At 48.4% G+C, this 23828-nt stretch overlaps 1 protein-coding gene across 1 annotated transcript; it reads left to right on the forward strand.

Moving 5' to 3' along the window:
* LOC142476178 (T-box transcription factor TBX21-like) lies at positions 1-23817 on the forward strand. The gene is given in 7 exon segments (XM_075581655.1): positions 1-1037; positions 11551-11653; positions 11655-11706; positions 12809-12930; positions 20123-20260; positions 20559-20644; positions 23033-23817. Coding segments are annotated over 7 exon segments (2103 nt in total). The 3' UTR covers positions 23598-23817.
* Positions 23818-23828: the final 11 nt, after the last annotated feature.

Genomic DNA, 23828 nt, shown 5'->3' on the forward strand with positions numbered 1-23828 from the left:
ATGCAGAACGCAGCGGGCCTGCACAGCACAGTGAAGATGCAGAACGCAGCGGGCCTGCAGAGCACAGTGAAGATGCAGAATGCAGCGGGCCTGCAGAGCACAGTGAAGATGCAGAACGCAGTGGGGCTGCAGAGCACAGTGAAGATGCAGAACGCAGCGGGGCTGCAGAGTGCTGTGGGGCTGCAGAGCACAGTGAAGATGCAGAACGCAGCGGGGCTGCAGAGCACAGTGAAGATGCAGAACGCAGCGGGGCTGCAGAGCACAGTGAAGATGCAGAACGCAGCAGGGCTGCAGAGCACAGTGAAGATGCAGAATGCAGCGTGGCTGCAGAGCACAGTGAAGATGCAGAACACAACGGGGCTGCAGAGCACAGTGAAGATGCAGAACGCAGCGGGGCTGCAGAGCACAGTGAAGATGCAGAACGCAGCGGGGCTGCAGAGCACAGTGAAGATGCAGAACGCAGCGGGGCTGCAGAGCACAGTGAAGATGCAGAACGCAGCGGGACTGCAGAGCACAGTGAAGATGCAGAACGCAGCAGGGCTGCAGAGCACAGTGAAGATGCAGAATGCAGCGTGGCTGCAGAGCACAGTGAAGATGCAGAACACAACGGGGCTGCAGAGCACAGTGAAGATGCAGAACGCAGCGGGGCTGCAGAGCACAGTGAAGATGCAGAGCGCAGCGGATGTGCAGGGCCTTGCCGCAGAGCAGCATAAGTACTGTTACCCAGATTCGGGCCAGGACACCCTGCCAGCAAGCTTCTCCTACCCCTCTGGGCTATGCCTCCTGCCCCCCTCCCCTGTCCTCAACCAAACTAACTGCCCCTACAGCCAGGAATACCCCCCTGGAGGGGCAGGAGCTAAGAGTTACCCCCAAGGGGCAAGTGACCCCTCCTACCTGCACTCCCGGCAGCAGGTCCTGCCCCGCTGCTCCCCGGGGTCTCAGGCCTCAGGGGAGGTCCAGGTCACTCTCACTAACTACCCCCTGTGGGGCAAATTTCACAAGCACCAGACGGAAATGATCGTAACCAAGCAGGGGAGGTGAGTGACAACCACACACTGACACACAACTACTCACAAAACCACACACTGACACCAAACTACACTACACAGACACAATTACACACTGACACACAAAACCACACCACTACACACTGACACACAAAACCACACAATGACACACAAAACCACACAACTACACTACGCACTGACACACAAAACTGCCCACTGACACAAAACTATAGACAAAACTACACTGACACAAAATAATACAACCACATACTAACACATAACTGCCACACTGACACAAAACTACACACAGCCGCACAGATTGTCAAACAATTACACACAGAGACACCGCTGTGTGTGTGTCTGTATATATGCATATCTGTGTGTGTGTATGAATGTGTGTATGTATATAAATATATACATATATATATATATATACATACATATATACATACATATATATATATATATATATATATATATATATATATATATATATATATATGTGTGTGTGTGTGTGTGTGTGTGTGTGTATGAATAAAACGGAAATAGCTGTGTTAGTCCAGTTGCGATATTGCAGAATAAATGTGTTCTTCAGTATTAGGTGATACCTTTTTTATTTGAACTAACAATTGATGTCATAGGATATATGTTATAGGCGTATGTAACAGTTACAGATAATATATGTTATAGGCGTATGTAACAGTTACAGATAATATATATTATAGGCGTATGTAACAGTTACAGATAATATATGTTATAGGCGTATGTAACAGTTACAGATAATATATATTATAGGCGTATGTAACAGTTACAGATAATATATGTTATAGGCGTATGTAACAGTTACAGATAATATATATTATAGGCGTATGTAACAGTTACAGATAATATATATTATAGGCGTATGTAACAGTTACAGATAATATATGTTATAGGCGTATGTAACAGTTACAGATAATATATGTTATAGGCGTATGTAACAGTTACATATAAAGGGTGGGGGGGAAAAGGGCAGGGAGGGGGTGGGGGGGCAAAGGGCAGGGAGGGGTGGGGGGGGGCAAAGGGCAGGGAGGGGTGGGGGGACAAAGGGCAGGGAGGGGCAGGGGGAGGCAAAGGGCAGGGAGGGGCGGGTGGGGGGGCAAAGGGCAGGGAGGGGCGGGTGGGGGGGCAAAGGGCAGGGAGGGGTGGGGGGGGCAAAGGGCAGGGAGGGGTGGGGGGGGCAAAGGGCAGGGAGGGGTGGGGGGGGGCAAAGGGCAGGGGGGTGGTGGGGGGGGGCAAAGGGCAGGGAGGGGTGGGGGGGGGCAAAGGGCAGGGAGGGGTGGGGGGGGCAAAGGGCAGGGAGGGGTGGGGGGGGCAAAGGGCAGGGAGGGGAGGGGCAGGGGGGGGCAAAGGGCAGGGGGAGGGAGGGCAAGGGCAGGGGGAGGGAGGGCAGGGGGCAAAGGGCAGGGGGAGGGAGGGCAAGGGCAGGGGAGGGAGGGCAGGGGGCAAAGGGCAGGGGGAGGGAGGGCAGGGGGAAAAGGCAGGGGGCAAAGGGCAGGGGGAGGGAGGGCAGGAGGAGGGAGGGCAGGGGGCAAGGGCAGGGGGAGGGAGGGCAGGGGCAAGGGCAGAGGGAGGGGAGGGCAGGGGGCAAGGGCAGGGGGCAAAGGGCATTGGGAGGGAGGGCAGGGGGCAAAGGGCATTGGGAGGGAGGGCAGGGGGCAAAGGGCATTGGGAGGGAGGGCAGGGGGCAAAGGGCATTGGGAGGGAGGGCAGGGGGCAAAGGGCAGGGGGCAAAGGGCAGGGGGAGGGAGGGAGGGCAGGGGGCAAAGGGCATTGGGAGGGAGGGCAGGGGGCAAAGGGCCGGGGGCAAAGGGCAGGGGGAGGGAGGGCAGGGGGGCAAAGGGCAGGGGGAGGGAGGGCAGGGGGGGCAAAGGGCAGGAGGGGCAAAGGGCAGGGTGAGTCAGGGACGCGTTAAATAACCCATTCCCCTGCGTGTACTCACCTTGCACACGGCCGCGCTCCTCTTCCTACGGGTACCGGCCGCCCTCCTCCTCCACCTCGGGCTCCTCCGCGGCGAGGCTGAGACGCTCCGGTGAGGAGGTGCTGCGCCTCTCGCGGGGAGAGGCGGAGACAGCTGGAGGAGAGGCGGAGACAGCTGGAGGAGCGCCCGCGGGGACGGGTAGCGGCCTGTGTGAGGGGAGAACCGCGTGCTCTGTGTGGGGGGGGGGGAGGGGGTGAGGGAGCGCGCCGGGTGAGGGGAGAGCCGCGTGCTCTGTGTGTGGGGGGGGGGGGGTGAGGGAGAGGAGGAGGTGCGCGGGGTCACGATGAGCGCTGTGTGTGTGTGTGTGTGTGTTTTGGCCCGTCACTCCGCCTCAGGCCAATGGGAGGTGTGCGGGGGCGGGCATCCCAAGGGACCAATGAGATTGCCGCTAGGGACACAGGCCATGCAGACAAACATACAATGCTTTCACAAATATATAGTAGATAGGCGTATGTAACAGTTACAGATAATATATGTTATAGGCGTATGTAACAGTTACAGATAATATATGTTATAGGCGTATGTAACAGTTACAGATAATATATATTATAGGCGTATGTAACAGTTACAGATAATATATATTATAGGCGTATGTAACAGTTACAGATAATATATATTATAGGCGTATGTAACAGTTACAGATAATATATATTATAGGCGTATGTAACAGTTACAGATAATATATGTTATAGGCGTATGTAACAGTTACAGATAATATATATTATAGGCGTATGTAACAGTTACAGATAATATATATTATAGGCGTATGTAACAGTTACAGATAATATATATTATAGGCGTATGTAACAGTTACAGATAATATATAGTATAGGCGTATGTAACAGTTACAGATAATATATGTTATAGGCGTATGTAACAGTTACAGATAATACACTGGCGACACAGTTTATTACACTGCGGCCATATCCGCAAGCCGGGAGATTTCCCGGCTTGCTAGTGGCCGCCCCTCGGCGTGCCGCGCGTCATAGACGCGCGGTCACGCGTCTTCGGGAGCGTGCGCCCCCTGCACGCGCGTCCAGGGGCTCCCCGAGGGAGCCCTGGTGTCCCGCGATCGCGGGACAGCGGCAGGGGGTTCCGGGGGACCCGGCGGACCCGGCAGCGGTAGGGAGAGCGCCCCGATCGGAGGGCGCTCTTCCGCTGCTTCGGCGCGCGCCCGTCACTCTCGGGCGCGCGCCAGGCTACTGCTGCGGCACAGAACGGGCAAATGCTCGAATAAACTGTGCCGCAGCAGTATATATTATAGGCGTATGTAACAGTTACAGATAATATATATTATAGGCGTATGTAACAGTTACAGATAATATATGTTATAGGCGTATGTAACAGTTACAGATAATATATGTTATAGGCGTATGTAACAGTTACAGGTAATATATATTATAGGCGTATGTAACAGTTACAGGTAATATATATTATAGGCGTATGTAACAGTTACAGATAATATATATTATAGGCGTATGTAACAGTTACAGATAATATATGTTATAGGCGTATGTAACAGTTACAGATAATATATATTATAGGCGTATGTAACAGTTACAGATAATATATATTATAGGCGTATGTAACAGTTACAGATAATATATATTATAGGCGTATGTAACAGTTACAGATAATATATATTATAGGCGTATGTAACAGTTACAGATAATATATATTATAGGCGTATATAACAGTTACAGATAATATATATTATAGGCGTATGTAACAGTTACAGATAATATATGTTATAGGCGCATGTAACAGTTACAGATAATATATATTATAGGCGTATGTAACAGTTACAGATAATATATATTATAGGCGTATGTAACAGTTACAGATAATATATGTTGTAGGCGTATGTAACAGTTACAGGTAATATATATTATAGGCGTATGTAACAGTTACAGATAATATATATTATAGGCGTATGTAACAGTTACAGATAATATATGTTATAGGCGTATGTAACAGTTACAGATAATATATATTATAGGCGTATGTAACAGTTACAGATAATATATGTTATAGGCGTATGTAACAGTTACAGGTAATATATGTTATAGGCGTATGTAACAGTTACAGATAATATATATTATAGGCGTATGTAACAGTTACAGATAATATATATTATAGGCGTATGTAACAGTTACAGATAATATATATTATAGGCGTATGTAACAGTTACAGATAATATATGTTATAGGCGTATGTAACAGTTACAGATAATATATGTTATAGGCGTATGTAACAGTTACAGATAATATATATTATGAGCGTATGTAACAGTTACAGATAATATATATTATAGGCGTATGTAACAGTTACAGATAATATATGTTATAGGCGTATGTAACAGTTACAGATAATATATATTATAGGCGTATGTAACAGTTACAGATAATATATGTTATCAGTTACAGACCAGATTAAAATGTGAGGCAACCTTAGATTTGAAAGAACTTAAGCTGGTGGTGGCTGTGAGAGTCTCCGGCAGACTGTTCCAGTTTTGGGGTGCACGGAAGGAGAAGGAGGAGCGGCCGGATACTTTGTTGAGCCTTGGGACCATGAACAGTCTTTTGGAGTCTGATCTCAGGTGATAGGTACTGCATGTGGTAGGGGTGAGGAGCTTGTTCAGGTAGCTGGGTAGCTTGCCCAGAAAGTATTTGAAGGTGAGACAGGAAAGGTGAACTTTGCGCCTAAAATCAAGTCTAGTAATATATATATATATATGTATATATGTGTGTGTGTGTGTGTGTGTGTGTGTATGTATATATATTATATGTGTGTGTGTGTGTGTGTATATATATTATATGTGTGTGTGTGTATGTATATATATTATATGTGTGTGTGTGTATGTATATATATTATATGTGTGTGTATGTATATATATTATATGTGTGTTTGTATGTATATATATTATATGTGTGTGTGTGTGTGTGTGTGTGTGTGTGTGTATATATATTATATGTGTGTGTGTGTATGTATATATATATTATATGTGTGTGTGTGTGTATGTATATATATTATATGTGTGTGTGTGTGTGTATGTATATATATTATATGTGTGTGTGTGTATGTATATATATTATATGTGTGTGTGTGTGTGTGTATGTATATATATTATATGTGTGTATGTATATATATTATATGTGTGTGTGTGTATGTATATATATATTATATGTGTGTGTGTGTGTGTGTATGTATATATATTATATGTGTGTGTGTGTGTGTGTGTATGTATATATATTATATGTGTGTGTGTATGTATATATATTATATGTGTGTGTGTGTATGTATATATATTATATGTGTGTGTGTGTGTATGTATATATATTATATGTGTGTGTGTATGTATATATATTATATGTGTGTGTGTGTGTATGTATATATATTATATGTGTGTGTGTGTGTGTATGTATATATATATTATATGTGTGTGTGTGTATGTATATATATTATATGTGTGTGTGTGTATGTATATATATTATATGTGTGTGTGTATGTATATATATATTATATGTGTGTGTGTGTGTATGTATATATATTATATGTGTGTGTGTGTGTGTGTGTGTGTGTGTATGTATATATATTATGTGTGTGTGTGTGTGTGTGTGTGTGTGTGTGTGTGTGTGTGTGTGTGTGTGTGTGTGTGTGTGTGTGTGTGTGTGTGTGTGTGTGTGTGTGTGTGTATATATATTATATGTGTGTGTGTGTATGTATATATATTATATGTGTGTGTGTGTGTGTGTGTGTATGTATATATATTATATATGTGTGTGTATGTATATATATATTATATGTGTGTGTGTGTGTGTGTATGTATATATATTATATGTGTGTGTGTGTATGTATATATATTATATGTGTGTGTGTGTGTATGTATATATATTATATGTGTGTGTGTATGTATATATATATTATATGTGTGTGAAGTGTGTGTATGTATATATATATATTATATGTGTGTGAAGTGTGTGTATGTATATATATATATTATATGTGTGTGTGTATGTATATATATTATATGTGTGTGTGTGTATGTATATATATTATGTGTGTGTGTGTGTGTATGTATATATATTATGTGTGTGTGTGTGTGTATGTATATATATTATATGTGTGTGTGTGTATGTATATATATTATGTGTGTGTGTGTATGTATATATATTATATGTGTGTGTGTGTATGTATATATATATTATATGTGTGTGTGTGTGTGTGTATGTATATATATTATATGTGTGTGTGTGTGTGTATGTGTGTTCTCCTCTGCAGCATCCTATCCTGAGCCATGTCCATGTAACACGTATGAGCTGGGTGACACAGTGTGTGACACGTATGAGCTGGGTGACAGTGTGTGACACGTATGAGCTGGGTGACACAGTGTGTGACACGTATGAGCTGGGTGACAGTGTGTGACACGTATGAGCTGGGTGACAGTGTGTGACACGTATGAGCTGGGTGACACAGTGTGTGACACGTATGAGCTGGGTGACACAGTGTGTGACACGTATGAGCTGGGTGACAGTGTGTGACACATATGAGCTGGGTGACACAGTGTGTAACACGTATGAGCTGGGTGACAGTGTGTGACACGTATGAGCTGGGTGACAGTGTGTGACACGTATGAGCTGGGTGACACAGTGTGTGACACGTATGAGCTGGGTGACACAGTGTGTGACACGTATGAGCTGGGTGACAGTGTGTGACACGTATGAGCTGGGTGACACAGTGTGTGACACGTATGAGCTGGGTGACACAGTGTGTGACACGTATGAGCTGGGTGACAGTGTGTGACACATATGAGCTGGGTGACACAGTGTGTAACACGTATGAGCTGGGTGACAGTGTGTGACACGTATGAGCTGGGTGACAGTGTGTGACACGTATGAGCTGGGTGACACAGTGTGTGACACGTATGAGCTGGGTGACACAGTGTGTGACACGTATGAGCTGGGTGACAGTGTGTGACACATATGAGCTGGGTGACACAGTGTGTAACACGTATGAGCTGGGTGACAGTGTGTGACACGTATGAGCTGGGTGACAGTGTGTGACACGTATGAGCTGGGTGACAGTGTGTGACACATATGAGCTGGGTGACACAGTGTGTAACACGTATGAGCTGGGTGACAGTGTGTGACACGTATGAGCTGGGTGACAGTGTGTGACACGTATGAGCTGGGTGACACAGTGTGTGACACGTATGAGCTGGGTGACACGTATGAGCTGGGTGACACAGTGTGTGACACGTATGAGCTGGGTGACAGTGTGTGACACGTATGAGCTGGGTGACACAGTGTGTGACACGTATGAGCTGGGTGACAGTGTGTGACACGTATGAGCTGGGTGACACAGTGTGTGACACGTATGAGCTGGGTGACACAGTGTGTGACACGTATGAGCTGGGTGACAGTGTGTGACACGTATGAGCTGGGTGACAGTGTGTGACACGTATGAGCTGGGTGACAGTGTGTGACATGTATGAGCTGGGTGACAGTGTGACACGTATGAGCTGGGTGACACAGTGTGTGACACGTATGAGCTGGGTGACACAGTGTTTGACACGTATGAGCTGGGTGACAGTGTGTGACACATATGAGCTGGGTGACAAAGTGTGTAACACGTATGAGCTGGGTGACAGTGTGTGACACGTATGAGCTGGGTGACAGTGTGTGACACGTATGAGCTGGGTGACAGTGTGTGACACGTATGAGCTGGGTGACACAGTGTGTGACACGTATGAGCTGGGTGACACGTATGAGCTGGGTGACACAGTGTGTGACACATATGAGCTGGGTGACACAGTGTGTGACATGTATGGGCTGGGTGACAGTGTGTGACACGTATGAGCTGGGTGACAGTGTGTAACACGTATGAGCTGGGTGACACAGTGTGTGACACGTATGAGCTGGGTGACAGTGTGTGACACGTATGAGCTGGGTGAGTGTGTGACACATATGAGCTGGGTGACACAGTGTGTGACACGTATGAGCTGGGTGACAGTGTGGATATTTAAAGAGTATGGATATTTATAGGGTCAGTGTTTATAGGACGGAGCCTCTGTAGTATATCCCATTAATATAATAGGATATTTATAGGGTCAGCGTTTATAGGACAGAGCCTCTGTAGTATACCCCATTAATATAATAGGATATTTATAGGGTCAGCGTTTATAGGACGGAGCCTCTGTAGTATATCCCATTAATATAATAGGATATTTATAGGGTCAGCGTTTATAGGACGGAGCCTCTATAGTATATCCCATTAATATAATAGGATATTTATAGGACGGAGCCTCTGTAGTACGTCCCATTAATATAATAGGATATTTATAGGGCGGAGCCCCTGTAGTACGTCCCATTAATATAATAGGATATTTATAGGGCGGAGCCCCTGTAGTACGTCCCATTAATATAATAGGATATTTATAGGACGGAGCCCCTGTAGTACATCCCATTAATATAATAGGATATTTATAGGACGGAGCCCCTGTAGTACATCCCATTAATATAATAGGATATTTATAGGACGGAGCCCCTGTAGTACGTCCCATTAATATAATAGGATATTTATAGGACGGAGCCCCTGTAGTACACCCCATTAATATAATAGGATATTTATAGGGCGGAGCCCCTGTAGTACGTCCCATTAATATAATAGGATATTTATAGGGCGGAGCCCCTATAGTACGTCCCATTAATATAATAGGATATTTATAGGGCGGAGCCCCTATAGTACGTCCCATTAATATAATAGGATGTTTATAGGACGGAGCTCTGTAGTACACCCCATTAATATAATAGGATATTTATAGGACGGAGCCCCTGTAGTACGTCCCATTAATATAATAGGATGTTTATAGGACGGAGCCCCTGTAGTACGTCCCATTAATATAATAGGATGTTTATAGGACGGAGCCCCTGTAGTACGTCCCATTAATATAATAGGATATTTATAGGACGGAGCCCCTGTAGTACGTCCCATTAATATAATAGGATATTTATAGGGCGGAGCCCCTGTAGTACGTCCCATTAATATAATAGGATATTTATAGGACGGAGCCCCTGTAGTACGTCCCATTAATATAATAGGATATTTATAGGGCGGAGCCCCTGTAGTACGTCCCATTAATATAATAGGATATTTATAGGGCGGAGCCCCTGTAGTACGTCCCATTAATATAATAGGATATTTATAGGGCGGAGCCCCTGTAGTACGTCCCATTAATATAATAGGATATTTATAGGGCGGAGCCCCTGTAGTACGTCCCATTAATATAATAGGATATTTATAGGACGGAGCCCCTGTAGTACGTCCCATTAATATAATAGGATATTTATAGGACGGAGCCCCTGTAGTACGTCCCATTAATATAATAGGATATTTATAGGGCGGAGCCCCTGTAGTACGTCCCATTAATATAATAGGATATTTATAGGACGGAGCCCCTGTAGTACGTCCCATTAATATAATAGGATATTTATAGGACGGAGCCCCTGTAGTACGTCCCATTAATATAATAGGATATTTATAGGGCGGAGCCCCTGTAGTACGTCCCATTAATATAATAGGATATTTATAGGGCGGAGCCCCTGTAGTACGTCCCATTAATATAATAGGATATTTATAGGGCGGAGCCCCTGTAGTACGTCCCATTAATATAATAGGATATTTATAGGGCGGAGCCCATGTAGTACGTCCCATTAATATAATAGGATATTTATAGGACGGAGCCCCTGTAGTACGTCCCATTAATATAATAGGATGTTTATAGGGCGGAGCCCCTGTAGTACGTCCCATTAATATAATAGGATATTTATAGGGCGGAGCCCCTGTAGTACGTCCCATTAATATAATAGGATATTTATAGGGCGGAGCCCCTGTAGTACGCCCCATTAATATAATAGGATATTTATAGGGCGGAGCCCCTGTAGTACGTCCCATTAATATAATAGGATGTTTATAGGACGGAGCGTCTGTAGTACATCCCATTAATATAATAGGATGTTTATAGGGCGGAGCCCCTGTAGTACGTCCCATTAATATAATAGGATGTTTATAGGGCGGAGCCCCTGTAGTACGTCCCATTAATATAATAGGATGTTTATAGGGCGGAGCCCCTGTAGTACGTCCCATTAATATAATAGGATGTTTATAGGGCGGAGCCCCTGTAGTACGTCCCATTAATATAATAGGATATTTATAGGACGGAGCCCCTGTAGTACGTCCCATTAATATAATATGATATTTATAGGACGGAGCCTCTGTAGTACATCCCATTAATATAATAGGATATTTATAGGACGGAGCGTCTGTAGTACATCCCATTAATATAATAGGATATTTATAGGACGGAGCCCCTGTAGTACGTCCCATTAATATAATAGGATGTTTATAGGACGGAGCCCCTGTAGTACGTCCCATTAATATAATAGGATATTTATAGGACGGAGCCTCTGTAGTACGTCCCATTAATATAATAGGATATTTATAGGGCCTCTCTCCCTCTTCCAGGCGCATGTTCCCGTTCCTCAGTTTCAGGGTGTCTGGCCTGGACCCCATGTCTGAGTATAAGATCCACGTGGACGTGCTGCTGGCGGATCAGAACCACTGGCGGGTACCAGGGAGGAAAATGGGTCCAGTGCGGGAAGGCCGAGGGCAGCATGCCAGGTACCAGGGGGGAGAGAGAGAAGGGGGGAAAGAGAGAGGAGGGTGAGGGGGGGGAGAGGAGGGTGAGGGGGGGGAGAGGAGGGTGAGGGGGGGGAGAGGAGGGTGAGGGGGGGGAGAGGAGGGTGAGGGGGGGGGAGAGGAGGGGAGGGTGAGGGGGGGGAGAGGAGGGGAGGGTGGGGGGGGGGAAAGAGAGGAGGGGAGGGTGGGGGGGGGGGGAAAGAGAGGAGGGGAGGGTGGGGGGGGGAAGAGAGAGGTGGGGGGGAAGAGAGAGGTGGTGGGGGGGAAGAGAGAGGTGGGGGGGGGGAAGAGAGAGGTGGGGGGGGGGAAGAGAGAGGTGGGGGGGGGGAAGAGAGAGGTGGGGGGGGGGAAGAGAGAGGTGGGGGGGGGGGGGAAGAGAGAGGTGGGGGGGGGGGAAGAGAGAGGTGGGGGGGGAAGAGAGAGGTGGGGGGGGAAGAGAGAGGTGGGGGGGTGGAAGAGAGAGGTGGGGGGGGGGGAAGAGAGAGGTGGGGGGGGGGGAAGAGAGAGGTGGGGGGGGGGGAAGAGAGAGGTGGGGGGGGGAAGAGAGAGGTGGGGGGGGGAAGAGAGAGGTGGGGGGGGGGAAGAGAGAGGTGGGGGGGTGGAAGAGAGAGGTGGGGGGGTGGAAGAGAGAGGTGGGGGGGGGGGAAGAGAGAGGTGGGGGGGGAAGAGAGAGGTGGGGGGGTGGAAGAGAGGTGGGGGGGGGGTAAGAGAGAGAAGGGCAGGGGGGAGAGAAAGAAGGGGAGGGGGGAGAGAGAAGGGGAGGAATAGCAGAGAGAGAAACAATGTCACCCACTGCACTGCCACCAACTACACTCACCCACCATCAAGGCCAGACACTGCCACCCACTGCAACATACCCACCATCAAGGCCAGGCACTGCCACCCACTGCAACATACCCACCATCAAGGCCAGGCACTGCTAGCCACTGCATTTACTCCTTTCCCACCTTCCCATATAGATTGTCAGCTCTGCGGGACAGGAATTCCTCACTGGGTTGTTTCCTAGACAAACCTGTGAGGCACTCTTATAGCAGGGGGCTCACAGACTAATTCACCCACTCCTCTCCCCCCCCCCCATCCCCAGGTAACCGGAGCTACCAGCACCCCGACTCCCCCAACACCGGCGCCCACTGGATGCGGCAGGAAGTGGTGTTCACCAAACTCAAGCTGACCAACAACAAGGGGGCATCTAATAATGTTACACAGGTACCTGGGGGGGGGGAGCATCTAATAATGTTACACAGGTACCTGGGGGGCATCTAATAATGTTACACAGGTACCTGGGGGGCATCTAATAATGTTACACAGGTACCTGGGGGGGGGGGGGGAAGCATCTAATAATTTTACACAGGTACCTGGGGGCATCTAATAATGTTACACAGATACCTGGGGGGGCATCTAATAATGTTACACAGGTACCTGGGGGGGGGCATCTAATAATGTTACACAGGTACCTGGGGGGGGATCTAATAATGTTACACAGGTACCTGGGGGGGGGGAAGCATCTAATAATTTTACACAGGTACCTGGGGGCATCTAATAATGTTACACAGGTACCTGGGGGGCATCTAATAATGTTACACAGGTACCTGGGGGGGGGAAGCATCTAATAATTTTACACAGGTACCTGGGGGCATCTAATAATGTTACACAGGTATGCAGGGGGGGGGGGGGGCATCTAATAATGTTACACAGGTACCTGGGGGGCATCTAATAATGTTACACAGGTACCTGGGGGGGGGGGGGGGGCATCTAATAATGTTACACAGGTACCCAGAGTGGGTATCTAATAATGATACACTGGTACCAGTGGGGGGTGTGTCTTAGACCGTGACACAGGTACCCGGGACACACACGTTATAATGACACGACACAGGCTTCTAATGACGTGACTGAGCGGTGACCTTTGCCCTTCAATGTAAAGCAGATGTGGTGCCTATATTTAAAAAGGGAGCTAGATCACACCCGGGGAATTACAGACCTGTTAGCCTGACTTCAATAGTAGGGAAACTACTTGAAGGTTTAATACAGGATAATATTCAGGAATACCTCATGGAAAACACAGTTATTAGTAATAGTCAGCATGGATTTATGAAGGATAGATCTTGCCAAACTACCCTTATTTGTTTCTTTGAGGAGGTAAGTAGGAATTTAGACCAGGGTAATGCAGTTGATGTGGTCTACTTAGATTTTGCAAAAGCTTTTGATATGGTTTCACACAAGAGGTTGGTGTACAAAATAAAGAAAATGGGACTCAGTAATAATATATGCACCTGGATTGAAAACTGGTTGAAGGACAGACAACAGAGGGTTGTCATAAATGGAACTTTTTCAGGTTGGGCTAAAGTCGTGAGTGGAGTACCTCAGGGATAGGTACTGGGACCCCTGCTTTTTAACTTGTTTATTAATGACCTTGAGGTTGGGATCGAGAGCAAAGTCTCTATCTTTGCTGATGATACTAAATTGTGTAAGGTAATAGAATCAGAGCAGGATGTAATTTCTCTTCAGGGAAAAGGGAGACCAAAAAGCGCACCAGCACAAACGGAGCAGGAAGAAACCAGGACAAAAAAATGATTAAAAGGGCACTTTAATGTGGCAAAAGACCCATCCAATGCATTTCGAACGCTGCGACGTTCGAAATGCATTGGATGGGTCTTTTGCCACATTAAAGTGCCCTTTTAATCATTTTTTTGTCCTGGTTTCTTCCTGCTCCGTTTGTGCTGGTGCGCTTTTTGGTCTCCCTTTTCCCTGTATTGCATTGAGTAGCTGCACAGCCTGCCTGCCTGCCTGCCCTACCAGGATGTGAGTATTTGCATATTTTTCAGGGGAACCTGCCAATGAGACTGATGGTGAGTGGGTTGCACCACACACCACCTGTCTTCAGGAGGATAGTTGTACTATATCAATTGTTAGTACCCTGGTACAGTGGTCTGGCTTATTATCATTTTGAGATATACCTGCATTTGAGCGCTTCAGCTATTTTCCATATTGTAATTTCTCTCCAGAAGGACTTGGAGAGACTGGAAACGTGGGCAGGTAAATGGCAGATGAGGTTTAATACAGATAAATGTAAGGTTATGCATTTGGGAAACAAGAATAAACAGGCAACTTACAAATTAAATGGGGATAAATTGGGGAATCCTTGATGGAGAAGGATTTAGGAGTGCTGGTAGACAGCAGGTTTACAAATAGTGCCCAATGTCATGCAGTAGCTGCAAAGGCAAACAAGATCTTATCTTGCATCAAACGGGCAATGGATGGAAGGGAAGTAACGACTATGCAACTATGTACCTCCCAGATGCTGATACTCCAGTCCCTGCACATACATGTAACGGCTATGTTAATATGTACCTCCCAGATGCTGATACTCCAGTCCCTGCACATACATGTAACGGCTATGTAACTATGTACCTCCCAGATGCTGGTACTCCAGTCCCTGCACATACATGTAACGGCTATGTTAATATGTACCTCCCAGATGCTGGTACTCCAGTCCCTGCACATACATGTAACGGCTATGTAACTATGTACCTCCCAGATGCTGGTACTCCAGTCCCTGCACATACATGTAACGGCTATGTAACTATGTACCTCCCAGATGCTGATACTCCAGTCCCTGCACATACATGTAACGGCTATGTAACTATGTACCTCCCAGATGCTGATACTCCAGTCCCTGCACATACATGTAACGGCTACGTAACTATGTACCTCCCAGATGCTGGTACTCCAGTCCCTCCACATACATGTAACGGCTATGTAACTATGTACCTCCCAGATGCTGATACTCCAGTCCCTGCACATACATGTAACGGCTACGTAACTATGTACCTCCCAGATGCTGGTACTCCAGTCCCTGCACATACATGTAACGGCTATGTAACTATGTACCTCCCAGATGCTGGTACTCCAGTCCCTGCACATACATGTAACGGCTATGTAACTATGTACCTCCCAGATGCTGATACTCCAGTCCCTGCACATACATGTAACGGCTATGTAACTATGTACCTCCCAGATGCTGGTACTCCAGTCCCTGCACATACATGTAACGGCTATGTAACTATGTACCTCCCAGATGCTGGTACTCCAGTCCCTGCACATACATGTAACGGCTATGTAACTATGTACCTCCCAGATGCTGATACTCCAGTCCCTGCACATACATGTAACGGCTATGTAACTATGTACCTCCCAGATGCTGGTACTCCAGTCCCTGCACATACATGTAACGGCTATGTAACTATGTACCTCCCAGATGCTGATACTCCAGTACCTGCACATACATGTAACGGCTATGTAACTATGTACCTCCCAGATGCTGATACCCCAGTCCCTGCACATACATGTAACGGCTATGTAACTATGTACCTCCCAGATGCTGATACTCCAGTCCCTGCACATACATGTAACGGCTATGTAACTATGTACCTCCCAGATGCTGGTACTCCAGTCCCTGCACATACATGTAACGGCTATGTAACTATGTACCTCCCAGATGCTGGTACTCCAGTCCCTGCACATACATGTAACTGCTATGTAACTATGTACCTCCCAGATGCTGATACTCCAGTCCCTGCACATACATGTAACGGCTATGTAACTATGTACCTCCCAGATGATGATACCCCAGTCCCTGCACATACATGTAACGGCTATGTAACTATGTACCTCCCAGATGCTGATACTCCAGTCCCTGCACATACATGTAACGGCTATGTAACTATGTACCTCCCAGATGCTGGTACTCCAGTCCCTGCACATACATGTAACGGCTATGTAACTATGTACCTCCCAGATGCTGGTACTCCAGTCCCTGCACATACATGTAACGGCTATGTAACTATGTACCTCCCAGATGCTGATACCCCAGTCCCTGCACATACATGTAACGGCTATGTAACTATGTACCTCCCAGATGCTGATACTCCAGTCCCTGCACATACATGTAACGGCTACGTAACTATGTACCTCCCAGATGCTGGTACTCCAGTCCCTCCACATACATGTAACGGCTACGTAACTATGTACCTCCCAGATGCTGATACTCCAGTCCCTGCACATACATGTAACGGCTACGTAACTATGTACCTCCCAGATGCTGGTACTCCAGTCCCTGCACATACATGTAACGGCTACGTAACTATGTACCTCCCAGATGCTGGTACTCCAGTCCCTGCACATACATGTAACGGCTATGTAACTATGTACCTCCCAGATGCTGATACTCCAGTCCCTGTACATACATGTAACGGCTATGTAACTATGTACCTCCCAGATGCTGGTACTCCAGTCCCTGCACATACATGTAACGGCTATGTAACTATGTACCTCCCAGATGCTGGTACTCCAGTCCCTGCACATACATGTAACGGCTATGTAACTATGTACCTCCCAGATGCTGGTACTCCAGTCCCTGCACATACATGTAACGGCTATGTAACTATGTACCTCCCAGATGCTGATACTCCAGTCCCTGCACATACATGTAACGGCTATGTAACTATGTACCTCCCAGATGCTGATACTCCAGTCCCTGCACATACATGTAACGGCTATGTAACTATGTACCTCCCAGATGCTGGTACTCCAGTCCCTGCACATACATGTAACGGCTATGTTAATATGTACCTCCCAGATGCTGATACTCCAGTCCCTGCACATACATGTAACGGCTATGTAACTATGTACCTCCCAGATGCTGGTACTCCAGTCCCTGCACATACATGTAACGGCTATGTAACTATGTACCTCCCAGATGCTGATACCCCAGTCCCTGCACATACATGTAACGGCTATGTAACTATGTACCTCCCAGATGCTGATACTCCAGTCCCTGCACATACATGTAACGGCTATGTAACTATGTACCTCCCAGATGCTGGTACTCCAGTCCCTGCACATACATGTAACGGCTATGTAACTATGTACCTCCCAGATGCTGGTACTCCAGTCCCTGCACATACATGTAACGGCTATGTAACTATGTACCTCCCAGATGCTGATACTCCAGTCCCTGCACATACATGTAACGGCTATGTAACTATGTACCTCCCAGATGCTGATACCCCAGTCCCTGCACATACATGTAACGGCTATGTAACTATGTACCTCCCAGATGCTGATACTCCAGTCCCTGCACATACATGTAACGGCTATGTAACTATGTACCTCCCAGATGCTGGTACTCCAGTCCCTGCACATACATGTAACGGCTATGTAACTATGTACCTCCCAGATGCTGGTACTCCAGTCCCTGCACATACATGTAACGGCTATGTAACTATGTACCTCCCAGATGCTGATACATGTATGTGCAGGGACTGGGGTATCAGCATCTGGGAGGTACATAGTTACATAGCCGTTACATGTATGTGCAGGGACTGGGGTAACGGCTATGTAACTATGTACCTCCCAGATGCTGATACTCCAGTCCCTGCACATACATGTAACGGCTATGTAACTATGTACCTCCCAGATGATGGTACTCCAGTCCCTGCACATACATGTAACGGCTATGTAACTATGTACCTCCCAGATGCTGATACTCCAGTCCCTGCACATACATGTAACGGCTACGTAACTATGTACCTCCCAGATGCTGGTACTCCAGTCCCTCCACATACATGTAATGGCTACGTAACTATGTACCTCCCAGATGCTGATACTCCAGTCCCTGCACATACATGTAACGGCTACGTAACTATGTACCTCCCAGATGCTGGTACTCCAGTCCCTGCACATACATGTAACGGCTATGTAACTATGTACCTCCCAGATGCTGGTACTCCAGTCCCTGCACATACATGTAACGGCTATGTAACTATGTACCTCCCAGATGCTGGTACTCCAGTCCCTGCACATACATGTAACGGCTATGTAACTATGTACCTCCCAGATGCTGGTACTCCAGTCCCTGCACATACATGTAACGGCTATGTAACTATGTACCTCCCAGATGCTGATACTCCAGTCCCTGCACATACATGTAACGGCTATGTAACTATGTACCTCCCAGATGCTGGTACTCCAGTCCCTGCACATACATGTAACGGCTATGTAACTATGTACCTCCCAGATGCTGATACTCCAGTCCCTGCACATACATGTAACGGCTATGTTAATATGTACCTCCCAGATGCTGATACTCCAGTCCCTGCACATACATGTAACGGCTATGTAACTATGTACCTCCCAGATGCTGGTACTCCAGTCCCTGCACATACATGTAACGGCTATGTAACTATGTACCTCCCAGATGCTGATACCCCAGTCCCTGCACATACATGTAACGGCTATGTAACTATGTACCTCCCAGATGCTGATACTCCAGTCCCTGCACATACATGTAACGGCTATGTAACTATGTACCTCCCAGATGCTGGTACTCCAGTCCCTGCACATACATGTAACGGCTATGTAACTATGTACCTCCCAGATGCTGGTACTCCAGTCCCTGCACATACATGTAACGGCTATGTAACTATGTACCTCCCAGATGCTGATACTCCAGTCCCTGCACATACATGTAACGGCTATGTAACTATGTACCTCCCAGATGCTGATACCCCAGTCCCTGCACATACATGTAACGGCTATGTAACTATGTACCTCCCAGATGCTGATACTCCAGTCCCTGCACATACATGTAACGGCTATGTAACTATGTACCTCCCAGATGCTGGTACTCCAGTCCCTGCACATACATGTAACGGCTATGTAACTATGTACCTCCCAGATGCTGGTACTCCAGTCCCTGCACATACATGTAACGGCTACGTAACTATGTACCTCCCAGATGCTGATACCCCAGTCCCTGCACATACATGTAACGGCTATGTAACTATGTACCTCCCAGATGCTGATACTCCAGTCCCTGCACATACATGTAACGGCTATGTAACTATGTACCTCCCAGATGCTGATACCCCAGTCCCTGCACATACATGTAACGGCTATGTAACTATGTACCTCCCAGATGCTGGTACTCCAGTCCCTGCACATACATGTAACGGCTATGTAACTATGTACCTCCCAGATGCTGATACCCCAGTCCCTGCACATACATGTAACGGCTATGCAACTATGTACCTCCCAGATGCTGATACTCCAGTCCCTGCACATACATGTAACGGCTATGTAACTATGTACCTCCCAGATGCTGATACTCCAGTCCCTGCACATACATGTAACGGCTATGTAACTATGTACCTCCCAGATGATGGTACTCCAGTCCCTGCACATACATGTAACGGCTATGTAACTATGTACCTCCCAGATGCTGATACCCCAGTCCCTGCACATACATGTAACGGCTATGTAACTATGTACCTCCCAGATGGTGACACTCCAGTCCCTGCACATACATGTAACGGCTATGTAACTATGTACCTCCCAGATGGTGACACTCCAGTCCCTGCACAAGTATCAGCCGAGGCTGCACATAACACGAGTGCCGGATCCCGAATGCGACGCTCACACCTTAACCTTCCCAGAGACGCAGTTCATCGCTGTTACCGCATATCAGAACGCAGACGTGAGTAACACGCGTTCGTTACACAACACGGCTCTATGCGTGCAGCTGCACACGGATCAGATCTGTGCGTAACGGGGGTTCATGGTGAGAATGTGTGTAAGTCGGGGTGAGGGTGTGAGAGTGTGAGAGAGACAGCGTGAGAGAGAGAGTGAGAGCGTGAGAGAGACAGCGTGAGAGACAGTGTGAGAGAGACAGTGTGAGAGAGTGAGTGTGAGTGTGAGTGTGAGTGTGAGAGTGTGAGAGTGAGTGTGAGTGTGAGTGCCCGCAGTTTACGTGACGCTGCTCCTGTTCTCTGCAGATCACTCAGCTGAAAATTGATCACAACCCGTTCGCTAAAGGATTCCGTGATCACTGTGAGACGCAAGTCCCCGGGCGGCTGGCGGGGTAAGTGGGGCGACGCTCTGCGGGTGTGCGGCGCTGTGTTTAGTGAAGCGCGACACCGTGCTTACAGTCTATGGATGTATGTGACACTGGCAGGGATTAGGGCAAGTGTGTGGGGCACCGGGGGTGTAGGGCGCGATGCTCTGCGGGGTGCCACAGCGTGCATGGGGCGCAATGCTCTGCGGATGAAGTGGATGGTGCAGTGCTCTGCGCGGGTGGCACAGTGTACAGGGCGCAATGTTCTGCGGGTGGTAGATGGTGCGATGCTCTGCGGATGAGGTGGATGGTGCGATGCTCTGCGGGTGTGACACGGAGTGTATTGGACACAGTGTTCTGTGGATGGCACGCTGCCTAGGGGTCACACTTGATTCCTCTCTCTCATTTGCCCCTCATATTCAAAACGTTTCTAAAACCTGTCGCTTTTTCCTCCGCAATATAACTAAGATTCGCCCTTTCCTCTGTTACTCAACTGCTAAAACTCTGACTCAGGCCCTCATTCTCTCCCGTCTGGATTACTGTAACCTCCTGCTGTCCGGCCTTCCTGCCTCTCACCTGTCTCCCCTACAATCTATCCTAAACGCTGCTGCCAGAATCACTCTGCTCTTTCCTAAATCTGTCCCCGCGTCTCCCCTCCTGAAATCCCTCTCCTGGCTTCCGATCAAATCCCGCGTCTCACACTCCATTCTCCTCCTCACTTTTACAGCTTTACACTCTTCTGCCCCTCCTTACATATCACTATACCCTCCTCTGCCCCTCCTTACATCTCAGCCCTAATATCTCACTATACCATCCTCTGCCCCTCCTTACATCTCCCCCTAATATCTCACTATACCCCCCTCTGCCCCTCCTTACATCTCCCCCTAATATCTCACTATACCCTCCTCTGCCCCTCCTTACATCTCAGTCCTAATACCTCACTATACCCTCCTCTGCCCCTCCTTACATCTCATCCCTAATTTCTCGCTATGCACCATCCCGACTCTTGCGTTCTGCTGAGGGATGTCTTCTTTCTACCCCCTTTGTATCTAAAGCCCTCTCCCGCCTTAAACCTCTCTCACTGACTGCCCCGCACCTCTGGAATGCCCTTCCCCTCAGTACCCGACTAGCCCCCTCTCTATCCACCTTTAAGACCCACCTTAAGACACACTTGCTTAAAGAAGCATATGAATAGCACTGTGGATATTCTGAACACATGGCACATAAAGCTTGGCCCCCTGCAGACGCACTTACCAGAACTCCCTCCTACTGTCTCTGTACGTTCTCCCTACCTACCAATTAGACTGTAAGCTCCTCGGAGCAGGGACTCCTTCCGAAATGTTACTTTTACAGTATATCTGAAGCGCTTATTCCCATGATCTGTTATTTATATGACATGTATTACTACTGTGAAGCGCTATGTACATTTTATGGCACTATTCAAATAAAGACATACATACATACATACATACATGGTGTAATGGTCTGTGGGTTGTAGATGGCGCGATGCTCTGCGGGTGTGACAGAGTGTATTGGGCACAGTGTTCTGCGGGTGGTGGATGGTGTGATGCTCTGCTGGCTGTAGATGGCGCGATGCTCTGCGGGTGTGACACGGAGTGTATAGGGTGCAATGTTCTGCGGCTGGTGAATGGTGCAATGTTCTGCGGATGGTGCGATGCTCTGCGAGTGTGTGTGTATATGGAGGGCGCAATGTTCTGCGGCTGGTGGATGGTGCAATGCTCTGAGGATGAGGCGGATGTGCGATGCCCTGATACTCTGCGGGTGGTGTGATGCTCTGCGGGTGTGGCACGGAGAGTATAGGGCGCAATGTTCTGCAGATGGTGGATGAGCGATGCTCTGCGGGTGGTGTGATCGGCGGATGTGCGATGCCCTGATACTCTGCGGGTGGTGCGATGCCCTGATGGTGGTGGGTGGTGTGATTCTCTGCGGGTGGTGCGATGCTCTGCGGGTGGTGCGATGCCCTGATGGTGGTGGGTGGTGCGATGCTCTGCGTGTGGTGCTCTGCGGGTGAGGTGGATGAGCGATGCTCTGCGGATGAGGTGGATGAGCGATGCTCTGCGGATGAGGTGGATGAGCGATGCTCTGCGGATGAGGTGGATGAGCGATGCTCTGCGGATGAGCGATGCTCTGCGGATGAGGTGGATGAGCGATGCTCTGCGGATGAGGTGGATGAGCGATGCTCTGCGGATGAGGTGGATGAGCGATGCTCTGCGGTTGAGGTGATGCTCGGTGGATGTGCGATGCTCTGCGGATGAGGTGATGCTTGGTGGATGTGCGATGCTCTGCGGTTGGTGCGATGCTCTGCGGGTGGCGCGATGCTCTGCGGCTGGCGCGATGCTCTGCGGCTGGCGCGATGCTCTGCGGGTGTGTGACCCTCACCCTCTCTCTGTGCAGGCTCTGTGCTGTGCCCGGCGGGGAGGAGCCTTTGGCCCCCTCGCCCCCGGTGGCCGCTGGACGTTACCTGCCCTTCTTTCAGGACCCGCTGCTTCCGATCCGCCTGTACCCCGGGGAGCAGAAGCAGCCCCCTCCGTGGTACCTGCCCCCGCAGAGCATCGCTCCTCACCTGGAATACGCACCCTATGACCCCCCGGGAAAGATGGCGACGTACACGATGAAGCATTACCCCCAGCCACCCCCCCTGGGGTATTACCCGGAGCACGCTATGGGCTCTGACTGGGCTGCACAATACCACCCCAAACCTGCCCCTCGGAGCTGGCTGCGCCCCCTGCTGGAGTCCCGGGGGAAAGAGGAGGAACCCTGGGGAGAGCCTGATCCCAACGCAGGGTACAGGGAGAGCAGGCGCCCGTCCCCCCACTGCTTCAGCACAGAGGGGGCCCCCCACGTGTGCGACAGGGACACAGAGGGGGCCCCCCACGTGTGCGACAGGGACACAGAGGGGGCCCCCCACGTGTGCGACAGGGACACAGAGGCGGCCTACTGTATGTACTACTGCCAGTGACCCGGCCACGGACAGTGCCACCCTCACACTGCAGCCAGTGACCCGGCCACGGACAGTGCCACCCTCACACTGCAGCCAGTGACCCGGCCACCAAGGGCAGTGCCACGCTCACACTGCAGCCAGTGACCCAGCCACCTAGGACAGTGCCACGCTCACACTGCAGCCAGTGACCCAGCCACCAAGGACAGTGCCACGCTTCCACCCCCCCCCCAGGAACACACACACCACCCC

Source organism: Ascaphus truei, unplaced genomic scaffold, assembly GCF_040206685.1.
Source record: "Ascaphus truei isolate aAscTru1 unplaced genomic scaffold, aAscTru1.hap1 HAP1_SCAFFOLD_1470, whole genome shotgun sequence".
In the NCBI taxonomy this organism is placed as follows: Eukaryota; Metazoa; Chordata; class Amphibia; order Anura; family Ascaphidae; genus Ascaphus; species Ascaphus truei.